The sequence below is a fragment of the Talpa europaea genome (assembly GCF_964194135.1).
Source record: "Talpa europaea genome assembly, chromosome: 10".
Lineage (NCBI taxonomy): Eukaryota > Metazoa > Chordata > Mammalia > Eulipotyphla > Talpidae > Talpa > Talpa europaea.
In genome coordinates, this window is record NC_140077.1 from 41,333,176 (window position 1) to 41,347,313 (window position 14,138).

At 37.1% G+C, this 14,138-nt stretch overlaps 1 protein-coding gene across 1 annotated transcript in view; it reads right to left on the minus strand.

The window, feature by feature from the left end:
- Nucleotides 1-5,861: 5,861 nt before the first annotated feature.
- The window catches only part of MCU (mitochondrial calcium uniporter), a gene marked incomplete at both ends in the record, with an annotated part of 128,119 nt that continues 119,842 nt past the window's right edge, over nt 5,862-14,138 (minus strand). Inside the window, 2 exons of the mRNA XM_084245275.1 lie at nt 5,862-5,939; nt 6,940-7,056. Of these exons, the coding sequence (XP_084101401.1) occupies nt 5,862-5,939; nt 6,940-7,056 (195 nt within the window). The remainder of the gene's footprint in view (nt 5,940-6,939; nt 7,057-14,138) is intronic.

The window sequence follows — 14,138 nt, forward strand, 5'->3', positions numbered from 1 at the left end:
TTATTAATTCTCATACCAAGGGGTAGGGGCTTCAAATTAGGAATTACTCATTAAATTAATAACACGGACATGTAAGTGACATTGTTTACTAGTTTCATTTCTAGGCAAAGGAGGGAAAACATAGGGACCTGTATATTACATGTTACCAGATATAACCTTAGTAATTACAGATTTGGAGCTTGTTAGTTAGCTTCCTCACATTTTGAGGCATATGGATATGTGAAGGGTAAGGATAAAAAGGGCAGGGAAAAGGTTTGTTTTTGTTTATTTTTTAATGTTATATTAAACATGGAGCTGAGTAAAATAAAAACTCTTCTTTCCTAATGTAACCTTGACTTGATGCTTTGGGATTCTACTAACCCTGTACTTCCTCTCATCTGTTTCTTTTCCTAATTACCAAATTTCTAGTGACTGGAAAAGGATTAGTCTTGAGAAAGTAGTCCTAAACTTATCGTCATAATCTGTCAGCACAATTTTTCACTATGCTGAAGTGGCATTCAAATTATTGTGGCCCCTTTCTGCTAGGGTTTCAGTTCAATTAAATCTTCATGCTTATGAGGGACCAGGTGCCATGCTAGTCACTGGTTTTCAACAGTGACTAGGAAAAAGTGGCCCCTGAAAGCATCAAGTTTATTGTCCAGCAAAATGGTTTCATAATCAAAAGTTGTGGCTACCTACTTTATTACTAATGCTAGTGGAACATAGGCCTTTGGCCACTAGTATTAAGTTGCAATTTGATGGCAGCAATGAATGACTCTGGGACTGAGGAACTGCCTTGTTGCAGGATAGTACTGCTAAGTGTCAGTGCTCTTTACAGAAATAACAAAATTCTACGACTTCCTGTCCCTGAGAAGTCATCTGAGTGCTTCATATGTGTTGCAGAGAAACAGAGGATGTGTGTGTAAGATAAACCCAGATTTGCTGCCAAGATTGATTGTCAGAGTCAAGGACTTTCCCCAGATAGCCCTTTGGTTCTGTAAACAAGCATTCCTAGGATGGTAGAATTTCTTTTTCTTATTTCATTTCCCCCCCTTTTTAATTGACCTGCCTTTTCATATTAATTTAAAAAAAATCTCAATTATATGAAAAATTAGAAAAAACAAAAATGAACACTCAGGTGCAATAACTTTTTGTTAATCTTGTATCATTATATACCAGTATGCATTTCTAACATATGGTTCTTTTAACATAATTATAAAGCAATTATTAAACTATGTAAACTAGAAATAACTCCTTGTTATCATCTATTATCCACTCTATACTTAAATTTCCTTAAAAAATGTCTTTGTATTACTGGTTTAAGTCAGAATTCAAATAAGAGCCAAATATTGCAAATGTTATATCTAAACTTTTAAAATCTGTAATATTCTCCAGCTTTCCCTCCTACCCCATCTTCTATGTCATTTGTGGAAGAATAACTAGTCATTTTATCCTGTAGAATGTCTCACATTCTGGATTTGACTGCTTCTTGTTGTGTTGTTTACACTCCCTTCTCCCATATTTAACATTAACTCTGGTTCATATGTATTTTTTCCTAAACTATATGCTATTAGAATTTTGAAACAAATACTCTGGTGGCACTGCAGGAATTTAATAATTTAATGCTCAGTGGGGAGCCTTGGACATAGATTAGTTAGCAGGTGGATAAAGCAGTCTGCTGTTCAGGAGAAATTTGACCTAGAAAAACAATTTTAGAGCTACCGGCATGTAAATGGTCACTGAAATGGGATAGAACGTAAGATCACCCAGTGGAAAATGGGGACCAAGATGGCAACTTGGAGAAACCTAATATCAAAGATGCAGTCAGAGGAAGAGGACATTGTGACAGAGAAGAAGTAGAGATTCACATGCAAGATTTAAGTCATAAGAGCCAAAGACAGTTTCACGGAGAGATTGTTCAGTGGATAATGCATTTTATTTTTTTTTTATTATTATTATTTTTATTTATTTATTTATTTATTTATTTATTTTTATAGAGGCATGCTTTATTTGTTTGCTGGTTTGTTTGTTTGTTTTGTTTATACATGCACTGGGTACAGTCAGAAGCGCGGGAGGGTGAGAGAATTCACCAGAGCCAGAGCGAGGAGCAGAGCAGACAGAAGGACCGAAGTACACTGCTGAGGGGAGCAGCGGGCAGCAGGAGAGGTCTGCGCGCCATGTGGGACCCTCCTCCAGTGGCCTGGGAGCAGCCGGGGATCGAACCGGCGCCGCAGAGGCCGCGGGCAGCTTCGCAACCCAGCGCTCAACCGCTGCGCCACCGGGGAGGCCCTGGATAATGCATTTTAAAGCATTCATAAATGAACATTTATAAAGTGGGTCATTGTATATTCCATAGAATTCATGAAAATTAACCTACACATTTATCCTAAGGAAATAACCAAGAAGTATGTCTTGGAATCCAGTAAGTTTAGAGTTATTTGGGAGAGCTATGAATTATTGTCGGCAGTGATAAAAAGAAATTACAATCCTTAATAGTTTTGGTGAAAGTTCCAAAATCTAGGAAGTTCTACTTTTCTGTGAAATATTTTCACACACACACAATCTGACCTATTTGTATTTTTGAAACATATATCATGTGATTACTACACTGTGGTAAGATACAATAGTACATGTAATACCATCCCTTTTCATTTCTCATGTTTCTTACCCTTCTCATCAATCCTCCAATCACTCAGGTTGACCATTTGATCATAAGATTCACTGATGATTTGTGACGTAGTTCTCCCTGTGCCTCATTTTCCTTCTCTTAAAGTGATGACTTACTAGATCAATGGTTCTCATCAGAATCACCAGGAAAGTTTGTTAAAAATAGGTTGTTGGCCCCAATCCTAGTTTCTGATTTAGTAGAGCTCAGGCAACTTGCATTTCTAATAAAGACGGACATGTCACATTGTTGCTCCAGGGATCATTCTCTGAGAGAACGCTTTTACTTTTTCCATTTTTCAAAGTCCCTCAGCAAAACTGTATTACCTAAATTCACCAAAGGACTTACTACATTCTATTATCTGTTTCTACTGAAATTTTACTAAAGACTAACAATGTTGTGGAACATGTAGATAATATTTGTTGAATGCCAACAGTAGCTTATCATTTCATCCTGATCTTCTAATACCTTATAAATGTCTCAAGGGTGTCTTTGTTAGGCTGCTGCCAGGAGGCAAGACGATAGCTACAGAGACTCTTTTTAATATCTCCCAACTCCACATTCAATATGTGTTTTTTGGTATGTCTTTGGTAGATCAGGGAGCATGTGATATTTTCCTGTTTTGTCATCATTATAAATATGATACAAACTTTAAAAAAAGTGGCAGCATCTTGGCTCATTCTTGAATGACTTTCTGGAGTCCAGGAGACTGTCCTGGACAATCAAGGTGGTCTGATATAATGGAGATTTTTTTCCCCCTGTTAATCAGGAGATCAGGATATTAGTCTCAGTGCTGCCAGCGGCTTTAATATGATTGTAGAGTTCACTCAGCCTCAGGTAGTTCTGGAAACCCTTGTCAGATGAATGGTGTGCAAATATTTTCTTCCATTTAGCAGAGTATCTGATAGTTTCTTTCACTGTGCAGAAGTCTTTTAATTTGATGTAGTTCCATTTTTTTGGTTTCTTTTGTTGGAGAAAATCTACAAAAACATCACAAAAGCCAATGTTGTGGAGTGTTTTGCCAGTTTTCTTCTCTGTATTTTGTGGTTTTTGGTCTTACATCAAAGTCTTTAATCCATTTTGAGTTAATTTTTGTATATGGTGTGAGGTAGTAGTCTAGCTTCATTTTTTTCCATGTGGCTGTCCAATTTTCCCAGTACCATTGTAATGTCATACTGATGTTAAAAAATAACTTTAGAAGTAAAAGCTCACTACCTAAAATCACAGGAAAATAAATTTTTGGTTTGGTTTAAAAAATGAGATTCCATAGTTCAAAAATTGAATAAGTATTTATTGTTCCAGAAGGTACATTGCTTTTTTTACATATTTCATAAATGATACAGGATTTTACACATGTTCAGTATTTTGTTATTTGTTTAAAGGACTTTTCACCCTCCCTTGCCTCCCACACACCCCAAAAGGATTTGCTCATTGCACTGTGCTGTTTCTTATTAAAACCCTACACAAACAGGATAAATGTTTAAAAATAATTCACACAACTTAACAAAAATAAATGAGGGAAGGGGTTGAATGACTGTGGGGCCGGTGAGGGAAGGAAGTGGGAGGAGGGGTTGGGAAGTGGAAACATGCATCCTTTCATTTCATCATGCCAGTGAAAGGGGTGCAGGAACAGCAGCAGCAGCAGCAGCAGCAGCAGCAATCCTGGTTGGCCTTCAACCTCTGCAAGGCACCTGGAGTCTGGGTTTGTCATTTAAAGTTTTTCTTTCCATATACAATGATCCCCAAGGAGGAGGAAAAAGAGAAATCCCTTGCCATTATAGGGAGAGATGAATCATGTGAAAGAAAGAAGCCAATCAGCTGTGTGGCAAGCCCCATCATCCTTTCCATCCTGCCCCCACAATATTTAAAAACAGGATATTAGACACAGATTCCTTTGACTTTTCAAATGCAGATGTCATCTGGAAATATGGTAGAAAACATTTTGATAGATAGAGTATAAGATTAATTCTTATTTCTCTCATTTTAAGATAAGAAAAAACAGGGTGAAGAGCATAGGCTGAAGGAAGCCATAGAAATGTATTCCTGTATAAAGAGAAGTTGCACCCTTTGAGATATACACACTTGATTTTTAGCAATTGAAGTTGTGGAGCGGGGGAGGGCTCACAAACAGTATGGAGTGTGTGTTGGCTCACAGACAGTGTGCAGTGTGTGTCGGCTCACAAACAGTGTGGAGTGTGTGTCCTTTGAGATGAACAAAGCCTCCAGACCAGGTAGTGCTATCCTGGTGGCCTAGAATGCTGTCACACAAGCAGATTAACAGCAATTAAATTATTTTGGTTTGAAAATGGCTATAGAGCCATGATTTTTAGCCAATTTGTAAACCTTACGTCTTCCTGATTTGGTAATACAGCTGAACACTCCCCCTCTGATTTGAGCTGTGGAGGGACAGAGGAATATCAGTGGGATAGGTAAATAAAGGAGGGATATTTTTTATTCTATTAAAAACTTATTAGTAAAAACAAAACAAAGCAAAAAACTCATGCAGTGTTGCCAATGATTTCTAGACACTGATCCAGAGCACTGAAATATATAGACATATAAGAAGGTCTTAGGGATAATCCAAAGGGCTAATTATCAAAGAGTCATATATTGGTTCCAATTATCATATGGATAAAATTAGTGTAAGCAACAGGTATGGGTGGTCAGAAAAGGGGTACAGGTAAGAGAGATTCCAGGTAACTTTGCAGAGACTGGGCCCAATCTAAAATAAATGCTAGTGGACTCAGATTCTGTTTGCCACCCATATATCTTGAGGATTTGCTTTTCTGGTATATATGCCTACGTCAAAAATAAGAAAGTCAAATTAAAAAACACATTGGAGCTGACTGGGTGCTGGTGTGTTATTGTTCTGCTGACCCTGCAAAGAAGATGCAAGAAATGAACACTTCCCGCCCCCCAGCATAATTTTCTCTTTATGAATCTCTCATCTATACGACTGCATCATTTTCATCCAGAAACTGAGATGCTTGATTAAGACAATATTCGCTAAGCCCTTTGAGCTTATATTCCACAAAGTGTGATCCTCAGATTTTATCATTCCTTTCCCCCTAAATCCCTTTTGTTTTTGATTTTTAATGAAAGGTAAAAACCCTCTACCCTGACATGGCTCCCAGCTTTCACCTGTACTGCTTTAATTAAAAAGGCAATAGTTATAAACAGGTGTTCTTTCAGTTGGGATTCAGAGGTTCATTGAAGATCAATCTTTTTCACCAATTTGTCGGAGGGGCAGATGTACTTGTAATGGGTCTCTCAGTCTCTTAAGGTCCATTTCTGCCTAAAATAGAAACAAAAGGTGAGAGAAGCTGTCTAGAGAATCTTTCAATGATATTGCTGTCTCCTGAAAAAAGTAAATTGTCATTCCTCCATCACTATGAATAAGAGAAATCATCTCAATTACTATCAAAAGATGAGTGTCTCAGAGGCAATGGGCTTTAAAGGTCCAGGACAACAAAGGGACATGCTTGGACCTCACCTTTGAGGAGTCTGGTTAATAGGTGTAGGGTGGAGCTGAAGCATCTGTGTTAGCTCCAGAGACGATTCTGATGTATTCCCTTCACTTCAGAACCACTATCCATAGCAACAGAAGATGTGACTCCACTTAGACCAAGACAGGAAGATGGAGTCTACTCAAAGTCTACTCAAACTACAATCCCATCAATCACCATATTAAAGTGGGTGAAGGAGCTTCTAGCGCTTTTTGAAAAATCTCTAAAGTCATAAAGGACTATGGAGAAGAGGGAGGAGGATTTGTTCACTAAAATAAAATATCATTTTGAAGGAAGCACACTCAATTCAAAGAGGTAACTATTATGGAAAAAAAAAATGAATCTTTTAAAAAATCATCTTCTAGTTCAATAATTTCTCACCTGTATTGGGGAGAGATTTTTAGTAGTTTCTCTCTTTCATCTGGGCTTAATTTTTGCCCCATTGCTACCATATATTTTACATGAGAAGTATTTGGGTGAATTATTATAGAAAAAGATTTTAAAAAGAGAGGAAAGTAAAAATAGACAACCTTGGAAACAACATGAGTAAAAACATGTCTAAAAATTTCAGTATGTTAAGACAGATAGGACCGATCCTCTGTTCACCTGCTTGTGTTATAAAATGTTCTGGAGAGGTGTCCATGCTAAAATAGTCATTTTTATCAATTTATAAATAACTTACATAGGAAGAAGAGGGTTGGATCACTGAAAGAGTTTATCCATTGAATTGCTGTGGCTATGGAAGATGATGTCATCAAGTTGGGTCTGAGATTTATTTTTGGAACTTACCTGAGCAATTGCATCCTTGAGTTGATTGTATTTCTCTAGGTCAAACCGTGATTTTTTGGCTCCTTTATGGAAAAATAATAAGTATTGTCTGTCTCTGGCTTCTGGATAAACATATTCCTACAAAAATAAAGAAGAAATTAATTGGCTCCTTGGCATTCTATCTTCACAAAACAAGCACCTAATTGTTATTCTATACAACAATATACTGATGTGCTGTGTTAAGCACTTTCTTAAACATATTTTATTGTGAAACACACATGTAAGGAATCACCCATCATGAACATGCTAATCATTACCCTGTTGAAAAGAAAAAAACACAGCACTTCCAGGTTATCCAGTATGGCTCGACTTCTTGGCCTCTCAGTCTTACCCTTCTTGTTTTTAAAAAATTTTATTTATTTATGTTATGGTACCCCTATCAAGTATTACCACAGTAGTGCACCTACCACCAACTCACTTATATTCCACCACATAGACCATTGTCCTTCCTTCCCTCTTTGTTCTGACCACTCAGTCACCCCTCCCCACCTTGGTGCTTTAGTTCTGTAGTCAGCTATCAAGGGTTACTTTTTAAGCTGGTCTTTATATCACTATTAATTTAGTTACTTTATATTCCACACATTAGTGACACCATCTTTCTCCTTCAAGCTCCATCCATGTTGCCACAAATGGCATGAGTTTATCATTTTTTTAAAGGTTTATTTATTTATACAAAAACTGGGGTACAGGCCAGATGTGCGGGAGGGTGAGAGGATTCGCCAGAGACAGAGTAGGGAACAGAACAGGCAGACTGACTGAAATACACTGCTGAAGGGAGCAGCAGGCAAGACAAGAGATGTCTGCCGTGCCATGTGGATATCTCCCTGGGCAGTGGGGATTGAATCTGCGCTGCAGAGGCTCAATAGCTTCACAGACCTGATTAACCACTTGCGCCACCAGGGAGGCCTGAGCATTTTTTTTTGATTGCTCGGTAATACTCCATTGTGTGTGTGTGTGTGTGTGTGTGTGTATAAGTGAGTGAATATACACACACACACACACACACACACATATACCACACTCTCTTGATCCACTCATCTGTTCTGGGCACTGCAGTTGCTTCCATAATTTAGCTGTAGTGCTGTAATAAACATGGAATGCAAGTTTCCTTTCAAATTAGTGTTTTTGAATTTTTTCAGTCCTATCCTTCCTAATCAAAGTAAATCCCCAGAGGAAGGAGCATACCTAAACCTCAGGTTCATCTTTCTGGGACTCCTCTTCATCTGATCCTTGCCTGGTAATTTTTACTATCTTAAGATCCCAAGTGTCTACAGGCAGATGTGTTTTATGTTTTGACTAATTATTCTAATTTTGTCTAATGGGAGGGTTGGTCTGATTACTTAATATGCCATACTAGAAGTATAAGTAAATATTTGTAATTATTAATGATAGGTAATAGAGGAACAGTATTTAAAGGAACTGTGAAAACCTCTTAAAAATAGAATTGAGGAGGGCTGAATCAAGTAACATTGACCAAAGGGATAACTGTTGGATTAAAAACATGAGGAAAAGTCTCCACTTTCATCTAAATTGTTGCTACTAGGCTACTTAGCTATCTTTGTTAGGATTAATGTACACACTAATTAAATTTATTCAAATCTATTTTATGATTTCCCTTTTGGACAACTGGCATTTACTAAGGAACTATGTGCTAGACTTTAATTTAGATATTTGGTGACTGGTAATAAGTAAAAAGAGATGTAGAAAGCTTGGTTATAAAGGAAAGAGAGGAGAGACTGAAAACAGAGGAAACACAAAATATATACTGGGGTAAGACACTGGGAAGGGTATGGGATTAAGAACAGGTGGGGTATGGGATGCAGCAAAAGCAGTAGTAAGAGGAAAATATATAGCAATACAGGCTCACATCAACAAACAAGAAAGAACTCAAAGAAACAACCTAATCTCACATTTCAAAGAACTAGAACAACAAAAAACCCTAAAGCCAGTAGAAGAAAGGAAATAATAAAAATCAAAGCAGAAATAAATGAATTAGAAATCAAAAAAACAATCCAAAAGATCAATGAAACCAAAAGTTGGTTCTTTGAAAAATTAAACAAAATAGACAAACTTCTAGCAAGGCTCACAAAGAAAAAACGGGAGAAAACACATATAAATAGGATTATAAATGAAAGTAGAGAAATCACAACAGACTCAGTAGAAATCAAAAGAATAATAAGAGATTACTATGAACACTTACACACAAACAAATTTAACAACCTAGAAGAGATGGACAAATTCCTAGAACAATAAAATCATCCAAAGCTGGACAAAGAAGAAATAGAACAACTAAACAGACCAATTACAAGCAGTGAAATTGAAGCAGTAATCAAAGCACTCCCCCCTCAAAAAAAAGCCCAGGCCCAGGCGGCTTCACAAATGAATTCTACCAAACGTTCAGCTGTGAATTAGTGCCTATCCTACACACAAACTCTTTCAAAAAACTGAAAAAGAAGGAATACTACCAAATACGTTCTATGAAGCCAACATTACACTAATACCAAAACCCAACAAATAGACGGCACAAAAAAAGAAAATTACAGGCCAATCTCCCTAATGAACACTGATGCAAAAATCCTCAACAAAATCCTTGCCAACAGAATCCAACAATGCATCCATAAGATAATTCACTATGACCAAGTAGGATTTATTCCAGGGACACAAGGATGGTTCAACATCCGAAAATCAATCAATGTAATCCAACACATCAACAAAAAGAAATATAAAAACCATATAACATCCATAGATGCTGAGAAAGCATTCGACAAAGTACAACACCCATTTATGATAAAGGCCTTTGAAATTCTCGGGATACAAGAACATACCTCAACATCCCATTAAGATCTGGAACAAGACAAGGATGTCCACTCTCACCACTGCTTTTCAACATATTACTGGAAGTCCTAGCCAGAGCAATAAGACAAGAGAAAGACATACAAGGAATCCAAATAGGCAAGGAAGAAGTCAAACTATCACTATTTGCAGATGATATGATAATGTACACAGAGAACCCCAAAAACTCCACAGAAAAACTAATTCAACTAATCAGTCAGTTTAGTAAAGTGATAGGATACAAAATGAACACACAAAAATCAGCAGCCTTCCTATACACAAACAATAAATCTGAAGAAGAAGAAATCAAGAAAACCATTCCTTTTATTATTGAAACAAAAAAAATCCAATACTTGGGAATAAACCTAACAAAAGAAGTAAAGGACCTATACAAAGAAAACTTAAAACACTGTTAAAAGAAACAGAAGTAGACACAAAGAAATGGAAAACATCCCCTGCTCATGGATCAGAAGAATTAACATTATCAAAATGGCCATCCTACCAAAAGCAATCTACAGATTCAATGCTATTCCAATTAAAATTTCAATGTCATTCTTCAAAGAAATAGAAAAAATATTGATGAAATTCATATGGAGCCACAAAAAAACCCCGAATAGCCAAAGCTCTCCTGAAAAAAAAAAGAAGGGAATGGAGGCATCACTTGCCCAGATTTCAAACTATACTACAAAGCCATAATAATCAAAACTGCATGGTATTGGAACCAGAACAGACACACAGACCAATGGAACCAAATAGAAAACCCAGAAATAAACCCACAAATTTATGGTCAACTAATCTTTGACAAAGGAGCAAAAAATATACACTGGAGCAAAGAAAGTTTGTTCAATAAATGGTGCTGGGAAACCTGGGTTGCTACATGCAAAAGAATGAAACTTGACTACTACCTCACACCATGCACAAAAACTAACTCAAAATGGATTAAAGAACTAGACATAAGACCTGAAACCTTAAAATATATAGAAGGAAATACAGGCGAAACACTACATGACATGCACCTCAAAGACATCTTTACAGACGCATCACCCAAAGCAGTGATAGTGAAGGCAAAGATAAACAATTAGGACTACATCAAATTAAAGAGCTTCTGCACAGCATAAGAGACAACAACCAAAACAAAGAGAAACCCCACCGACTGGGAGAAAATTTTTGCACACAACACTAATGATAAAGGACTGATCACAAAAATCTACAAAGAGCTGATGAGACTCAACAAAAACAAAGAAGATAATCCAGTCAAAAAATGGGCAGAAGAGCTAAAAAGAAACTTCTCTGAAGAGGAAATGCAAATGGCCAACAGGCATATGAAAAAATGTTCAACATCATTTGTAATCAGGGAAATGCCAATCAAAACTACAATGAGATACCATCTTACACCAGTGAGAATGGCACATATTAAAAAAACTAGCAACAACAAATGTTGGCGAGGATGTGGAGAAAAAGGAACTCTCCTGCACTGCTGGTGGAAGTGCAAACTGGTCCAACCACTATGGAAAGCTGTGTGGAGATTCCTCAACCTACTAAAGATAGAGCTTCCATATGACCCAGCAATTCCACTCCTAGGTATTTACCCAAAGGACACAGAAACATCAATTCCAGAGGGCACCTGCACCCCTATGTTTATAGCAGCACTATTTACAATAGCTAAGCTTTGGAAACAACCCAAATGCCCAAAAATAGATGACTGGATCAAGAAGATGTGGTCCATATACACCATGGAATATTATTTAGCATTCAGAAAAGATAAACACATGCAATTTGCAGCAACATGGATGGAGCTGGAAGGGATCACGCTCAGTGAAATAAGCCAGAAAGAAAAAGAAAAATACCAGATGGTCTCACTCATTGCAGGAATCTAGAAAACCTAAATAAGGGACCAGGAAAAAGAATAACTATAAGAAAGAAAAAAATCAAAATCAACAAACAACTATGAACCAGAGACACACTATGGGGGGTGAGGGGCGGGGAAAGGAGGGATAGGGGTCAAAATAAGGGGGTTGCAATTGTATGGAAAATATAAAAATAAAATGAAAAACAGGTGGGGTAAGATACTGGAAAGGTTATGGGGTTAAGAACAGGTGGAGAAGGTGCCTCCTTGGTGTTAAAGACACAGTGTTATGAAGGTATCACCAGCCACTGCAACATGAGTTTGATGTGGCCCACTGCTCCCCTCAGCAGTGTATTTCAGCAGATCCACCTGTTCTGCTCCCCATTCTGTCACTGGTGAATCCTCTCACCGCCTACACCTATCTCTGGCCTATACCTCCAGTTCTTGTACGCATAAATAAATAAATCTTTAAAAAAAAAATGAATGGAGGAGCTAGCTCCTGATAAAAAATGCCACCTCTTACTTGAGATTAAAAGAAATAGTATGAAAGTAGTGTTAAAGTCACAGAAATTAGGAATTAGAAAGCTTGTATTTGTTAGCTTTAATTTCCTAGGAGAAATAGGAGGCAAGATCAAGTGTGGGATGGGGAGCATCCTGTGAAGTCTTAGAATAACTATTGTGGGGGTATGGAGGAAGGAAATCCAATTAGAAACACCATCAGAGGCCCATTCTACACAGTTACATTATTTTTCTCTAACAATGTGCAGCAGCTGGGATATAAGATAAATTGCTAGATTCATCCAAGGTTAAGCATTAATAAAGTACATATGGTGAAAAGAAAAAGGGGCATGGACTGTAGGATACTAAAAATGACAATATGGTATAAGGTGGGATTGAAAAGGCAACACGAGGAAAATGATAATAAAAAGTTAAGAGGGAGGCAGCTGGAGTCTAAAAGTCATGATGAGGTGAACAGAGAAAGTGAGTGAATAAAAGGGCTAGAAAGAAAAGAAACTATGGTCAGGTATTAGCATACTAATTTATATGATAAGTAGGTCAGTTTAGGGAGGAAGGTACTGGAAGTGATTTGGAGTAGAATATAAACGTTTGTTATTGGACTGAGATGACAAAAGGCATTAAAGGCTAGGTCAGTCAGTGTTTCTTAACCTTTTTTTTTCATTATTGTAAACCTAATAAGACCTTTTAAGCATTTATTTATTGCCCCTCCTGCCCAAGGAAGATATGCTGTATTATATGTTTATGTAGTATATTTCCTAAGATATACTATGTATATACTTTCCTAAGATATACTATGTATATGTTTATGTAGTATATTTCCCCAGTTTTCACCCTCTTGAGGGTGACCTCCCCTCCATTGCTAGCGTTCTGCATGGATGGTCCACACACATGCTGAAGGAACTCTAAACGGCAATTCTTTATTGTAGGCTCTTTTTCTGCATAATAAAAATTGGCATCCAGATTTAACTGAAATATTAATCAGTGTAATTCAATAGCACACTTGATTTTATGATTTCAAGGAACTTGTTATTTTACAAAGATTCTTTGGAATTATATTGTTTAGCTATATTTAGGTTGCTAGGAAATAAATCTCTTTGTAATACCAGTTTGGAAGACTTTAAATGTGTCGAACAGGCATTTCGCTTCACAGATGCTAATTATGGATAGTGATGTGGAAAAGAATATTTACATGAAAAACTACATTTCATTTAGTAAATTATTTCTTACAACTGCTATTTTGTGACTTGTCACTTGGGGGCAGCAAGAATACTTGGGATCAAAGAAGTAGAGCACTGATCTAGCAGAACAGATAGTTTTCAAGATAAAAAGCACTGCTCAAGGATGGCAGAGAAATAAAAATTGAAAAAATGCAATGCCTCACCTAGGCTAGTAGGACGGAAAAGACATTGTACATAAAAAAAATTACAAATAGGATAGCACAGGATAAGTGAAATAAGAGCTACAATCTACTATAGGAATTCAGAAGAGGGAAAGATCAAATTTGACTGCAGGAAATTGGCCAAAGTTTCATGGATATAAACAGTTAAACAATCCCTGACATCTGACAGGTAGAGTTCAACAGGGAGAACTTTTCCAGTTGATAGAATGATGTGAGGTAAGGAGTATATAGATACAGAGGCTGGAAAAGACAGAGAGCAACCAGTTATGAACATTAGGCTAAGGGGTTTGGAATTCAAGCAATAGCTAGAAAGAATGCTCTAAAGGAGTATGTCTATGAGGGAGAGAAGAGAGAGAGGGAAAAAAACAAAGACGAAGAATATAAGCAATCCATGTCCAGAACCATGATTAGACATGACTGCTCTGGCTAGTAGAAACCAGACATGGTACTAAGTGTTGGAGACTCTGGGTAAACACAGGAAGGACATGAACAGTTTACTGTCTCTTCTTACTACAGAGCTTGGAAGGCCCAGAAAGGCTTAAGAACATTCTTGGGCTTTAATTT